We start from the raw sequence: 6,179 nt of genomic DNA, 5'->3' as shown, positions 1-6,179 counted from the left end.
GAGATTGGGATAGACATATATACACTAATATGTATAAAATAGATAACTAATAAGAACCTGCTGTATAAAAAATAAAATTAAATTAAAAAAAAAAGAAAGAAAAGAAACCCTCTTCAAATTATCCTAATGTGAGTATGTTGTTTCCTCCTGCAACCTTGAGTCTACAACTATTGTCCATTCCAAAACATCGTCTTTCATCTTCTCCATCTGGGAGCCCCCAAGGGCCTTCCTAAATCCTCTTTCGCTTAAAGTAACCACAGTCCATTTCAATTGCTGACAACCAGAGGGACAGCCAAAATGGCTAACAATTTATAGCACTGACCAATCAGAGTGGACACCATACAGTATTGGCCAATCAGAATGAACCCTGGTCACACACCTCCCCCAACCCTCACCAGACTTTAGTTGCTGCATCATGGAGAGCTCTAGGGAGTCCTTAGAAAGGACAGGGTGTCAGGCAATGAGGGCCAGTCAGGGTTCGGGATCAGCTGGCAGATGCATTTCAAAATTTAAGCTGGTTCATCCATACCAGGGTGGACCAGCTGACTACCACCCTGATTGGTCAGAGGTAGACACAGTCAGGATGGTTAAGTTGGGCTGTGGGGTCAGTGTGATCAATATTGTCATGTAATCATGGTGATTAGGGACAGTCGTGACTGTGGACCTCAGTGTCCAGCAGGGACAAATAATACTGCCACTGCATGGAGGAGGGCTGTTGGGCAGCTATGTATTTGCCCTGAGATCTTCCAGATCATGGTTGGAAAATGGGTCACAGGACCCTGGCAGAGGGAGGGCTTGAGAGGGACTGGATGGTCCAAGAGAGTTTTAAGGCAGCCTACTGGCCACAGACATGGCCATGAATGGCGATCTCACACAAGACACTAGTCAATCTGGTGCGGGGGCAGGAGTTTGGTCCACTCAGGCTACAATGTTCAGCACCAACTTTCAGATAAAAGTCATTTCTAGTTCAGGAAGGACATACTACCTGCCTGCTACCATTTTTTTTTCAGGGATGGTAGACTGAATTTCTTGTCAATGGAAGAATTTATCCATATTGCAAAACAACCATGTTGAAATCAACATAAATGATCCATTTAAATCCTTGCATAATGGATCTGTTATATTTTTCTTAAATTCCTTTTCCTTGTCCTATGGCTCAGGACACCTGGGAATCTCCTGCTCAGAGACTGAGTAATATCCAGAATCCCAGACCATCCTCCTTACCTCAATCAGCAAAATACACTTAGCTCTGGCTTTCATGGGAAGGAACTCGGCATACAGCGTCACCCTGGGAATGCAAAAGACAGAAAGGGCGTTAAGGTCGGGACTGAGTGGAAAGATTGCTATGGTTTTCTGAATTTCTCGGCCAACTTTCCTCCAAGGGTGGTCTGTCTTACATCAGGATTTCTGGGGATGATGGCTAAATATGTAGATCCCCAGGGTCCATACCAGACCTTCAGAAACAGACTCTCACGGGTGGGGTCCTGGCATCAGCCTTTTTAACCAACTCCCCCCCACCCCCGCCACCCCATATGATTCTCAAATTTAGTACCTACTATTATTGAGCGTTCCCCAAAACCCAGTAAACGTAGGTGAAAAAAGAGTGGTGGGATGATGGGCAACTTCTATCTAGAACCGTTCCTTAGATTTTCCCTATCACTCAAGTCCGGAATAGTCTTGGAGTAGAGGCCTTTCATATGGCAGGATGCCCCTCATCCCGGGGCCATCTGATGTCTCCTTGTGACTAGACTCAGCCCCTGTCTTCTTGGCAAGAACCTCACAGAAATGATGCTGAACTCTTCCCAGTGCCTCACACTGGGGACAGGACGTCAAGTAGTCCCATCACTGGTGATATTAACTTTCATCACCAGGTCAAGTTTTCTGATAGATATTTCCATCCTAAAGTTATCAATTTTCCATTTGTGATTAAGAAGTACTTTATGGGCGAACATTCAGAGATTATGTCACTATCCTGCTCCCCATAGAACCTCTACTCACCAGCTTTAGCATTCCATCTTTTGACTATTTCTGCCTGAATCAACCACCACCATGATGACAAATTGTATTTATTATTTCCGTAACTCCTTCTACATTTATTGGTTGACATTCTACTGTAAGGAAGAGCTTTCTTTTCTCCTGTCTCATCTATCTATCCATCCATCTATCTATCTACTTACCCACCTATCCATTCATTTCATCAGTATGGACTTGTGGATTCCTGTTTTATTCAATGGGTTGTAATCCATTACTGCCTTTATTATTTTGATGCTCAGACTGTCCCAGATCTGGTCAGTGGGAGCCCTTTCAAGCTGATTCCTATGTCTTTTTGACATGTCTCCATCATTCCTTGAGCTCTTTCTTACTTTCTTGTACAAAAAGATGTCCAGGCTCATCTAGTACTTTCTTTGCCCCAACCATGGGGTCAGTCATTTTTCTAAGAAGTCCTGGTTCCTTCTGGCAGAGGATGGTGTTTAGACACCAAGATATGAGTGCTCAGTGCGCTCATTGCTATGGGGGTTTCCATTGCTTCTAGGCCCTCCCAGTGGACACAGCTAAGAGATCTATCATCTATCTATCTATCTATCTATCTATCTATCTATCTATCATCTATTCATCCATCCTTTCTCTGGGTGTCTCTGTCTATTTCTCGCTCTCTCTCTCTTCCCACATGCACACCATACATCTTTATCTATTTCCATATCTATCTGTGTATATGTATTTTTAAAAACAATGAGTTCATACTGATACTTTCAGTACCAGTCCAACATTTTAGGATTCTTTCTAACCTTTAAACTTCCATTTTTGTAATTTTCTTTTCCAACATTGAGAATTCCGTGTCTCATTATCCTCAAAATATTTCTTATCTGCTCAATCAATTCACTTGTTTACTCAATGTAACCAATGTCGCAACCATATTGGCTGCCTCCTCCATCTACCTCCACATCCTCCTCCCCTCCCTTTCACTTGCTCAGCTAATGGCCATGCTGGGAAGAAAAGGAAACTTCTAAACTACTCCCCATGTTCCCTTCCGTTGTGCTAGGAAGATAAGCTCTTCTCTTTTCCCTCATCTCCCACCTAAGCCAGACAACCGAGCTATTAGATGACCTCATGTTACTTACTCTCCTGGCTCCTCATAAGCGAGGAGGGGTAGAGGAAGCCTTATTTCCATTAACCTTTTTGAGGCAGATGGTGCATCTAGATCTCCTGGGATCCCTTTACTAGATCATGGGGCCCACCTACCAGATGCTGCTTCTAACAGCTCATACCTGCAACACTCTCTTAGGATTGCTTTTGAGTAATTGGAGTTGCCTCACCCCAGAGATATCTGGGAGTTATGCCCTTTCTCTCCAGGGCAGGCTGAAGACTAGTGCTGGGTACCTGCCTCAAGGTGGGACAGACCCTATGAGACAATGAATACTCCAGAGCTCCCTATGGGATCAAGCTGAGTCTAGATGTCACCTGAAACCATATCCTTGCTTAATTTCTTCCCTTCACCTTTCTTGCCTCTTTCACTCTTTTACAGGCTCCTACTGAGAGCATTCCCTGAATAAATTACCTGTACAAAAATCTCTGCCTCAGTCTGTGTGCTTCTATGAAACCCAACCCATGACACCTTTCCCTGCAAAGCATCTATCTTTTTAAATGTTGGCCTCAGCAATACCATTAAGATTTAGAAATAGTTCTATCACTGGTAAAAGTCTTTCTTAGGGTTATGATAAAAGATGCCTCTGTCCAGAGAAGGAGGAATTCTCAGGAGCCTCAGAGGGATAGCTAGGGCTTTAGTAGTTCAGATATACTCTATGTAGAGAAAAGCATGGAGAAAAAGTCAATGTCATTTAGTCTTACTTCGCAGTGTGTTTTAATAAGTCCTCTCTTTCTGTTTTGGTGTTCTGTCTCTCTCTTTCTCTCTCTCTTTCCTTCATCTCTCTCTGTCTCTCTGTTTGAACCCCTGAGATCATATTCAAGAATTTTGAACCCTATTTTTATTGACTTTATAAATAGTATCTCCATGCCATTTTAAATCCTCTTACACACATATATTCTATCATATTCATGAACCATATTTTCCTTAATAATAGCTACCTTTTATTGAGGATCTACCATGTGCCCAAACATTCTTCTAGATATTTTACATGAATTATCTCACTCAATAAATGCTGCAAGTCAATGGGGTAGGTAATTATAATTCCCATTGTGTGTGTCTATCTTTAATCCCTATTTTCATCTTTATATCTGTGTCAGGTAAGTTGTTATTTGACCAGGATCACGTAGCTAGTAAGTTGGTCAGTAGAAGAGTCAAAATTTTAACCTAGGTCTGTCTATATTATGCAGTCCATCACTCGCTTCCCTATTTGGGTGGTTTCACAATTATAAACAATACTTCAATAAGCATCTTTCGTCTTAAATCTTTGTTTGCATGTGGTTTCCTTAGGGTAGATTCCTGTAAAAGAATTTGAGTCAAAGGGTACACATTTTAAGGCTTTTGATATATATCACCAAAGTGGTTCCTAAAAAGTTGTTCCAATTTATAGTCCTACAACTGCCTCTCTCAACAAAAACCATGAGGAATTTCATTCACTCAGCTCTGGGAATGGAGACCAATTGCAGTGGTTGTAAAAGATTACAGTGATTACCATGGATGACTTTGAAATTTTATTCTATTCTCCAAATGGTGTGCTTATATTATTTTTAAAACATCAATACTGATAATAAAATAAGAAGCATGTTTACATTTTCCCCACCAAATTAAAATCAAATTACTAACCATGAAAATAATGTGCAGTAGCATATTCTAAGGGCAAAGCTAATCCTGTCCTTAGATGTCAAGGATTTGTTTTTATAATGAACTTACAACATGCAGTCTTTTTTTCTTTTTTAGGCACAGAATTAGTACATGAATGCATTCTCATTGTAAATAATTTAGCAATATGCAAGAATACAGAGGTATGATGAATTTTCCTCTTCCTCCTTACCCCTGCTTCCATTCCCCTTCCCCAAAGCCATGACTAATAGCAGTTTGCTTTGCAACCTTCCAGCCCCTTTTCTATGTAAATGAATATATAAATTTAAAACTGAATAGACATTTTTCTAAAGAAGACATAATGGATGGCAACAGGTGCATGAAAAGATGTTCAACATCACAAATCATCAGGGAAATGCAAATCAAAACCACAATGAGCTATCACCTCACACCTGTCAGAATGGCTATCATCAAAAAGACAACAAATAACAAGCATTGGCAAGGATGTAGGAAAAGAGAACCCTCGTGCACTGTTGGTAGGAATGTAAATTGGTGCAGCCACTATGGAAAACAGTATGGAGGTGCCTCAAAAAATTAAAAATAGAACTACCATATGCCAGCAATTCCACTCCTGGGTAGTCATCTGAAGAAAATGAAAACACTAATTCGAAAAGACAGGTACACCCCTATGTTCATTGCAGCATTATTTACAGTAGCCAAGATGTGGAAGCAACCTAAGTGTCCATCAACAGATAAATGGATAAAGAAGATGTGGCACTTATATCAATATATACATATACACAATAGAATATCAACCAAAAAAAAGAATGAAATCTTGCCATTTGCGACAACATGGATGAACCTAGAGGGTATTATGCTAAGAGAAATGTCAGACAGAGAAAGACAAATGCTGTATGATTTCACTCACATGTGGAATCTAAAAACCAAAACAAATGAACAAACATAACGAGACAGAAACAGAGTCACAGATACAGTACAGAGAATAGACAGGTGGTTCCTGGGGCCATGGGGAGGGGAGACGAGGAGAGAATTAGGTGATGGACGTGAAGAGGCACAAACTCGAGCTGCAAAATAAATGAGTCACAGGTATGAAACGTACAGTATGGGGAATATATGCTGGAATTAATTATATAATAATAACAGTACTAATAAATTTAAGCAACATAGTATCTTTCTCATTTTTTCCCTTCCCTTCCGCTCCCTCCCTCCCTCCCTCCCTCCCTCCCTTCCTTCCCTTCTTCTCACACATGCAGCATACTGCCATACTCCACCCATACAAATGCCCCGATTCTTACCACTTCTGGCTATGCCAGTCCAACTTCCAATTGCCAGCACTCGCACCTCTTCCCTGAGTGCTCTCTCTGGTCATTAAAGCTTGCTTTGCCAACCCATGTGGCAGACCAGAAGTGCCAAGGAA

At 41.1% G+C, this 6,179-nt stretch overlaps 1 protein-coding gene across 1 annotated transcript in view; it reads right to left on the bottom strand.

Annotated features, from left to right (window-relative positions):
- The window catches only part of SVOP (SV2 related protein), a 37,348-nt gene extending 35,505 nt beyond the window's left edge, over positions 1 to 1,843 (bottom strand). The window contains exons 1-2 of the mRNA XM_028480536.1: positions 1,815 to 1,843; positions 1,225 to 1,288 (exon numbers count right to left, since the gene is read on the bottom strand). Of these exons, the coding sequence (XP_028336337.1) occupies positions 1,225 to 1,288; positions 1,815 to 1,843 (93 nt within the window). The remainder of the gene's footprint in view (positions 1 to 1,224; positions 1,289 to 1,814) is intronic.
- Positions 1,844 to 6,179: the final 4,336 nt, after the last annotated feature.

This window comes from Physeter macrocephalus, chromosome 19 (assembly GCF_002837175.3).
Source record: "Physeter macrocephalus isolate SW-GA chromosome 19, ASM283717v5, whole genome shotgun sequence".
Taxonomy (NCBI): domain Eukaryota; kingdom Metazoa; phylum Chordata; class Mammalia; order Artiodactyla; family Physeteridae; genus Physeter; species Physeter macrocephalus.
The sequence above is the reverse complement of the archived record's forward strand: the minus strand, read 5'-3'. Positions and strand labels throughout refer to the sequence as shown.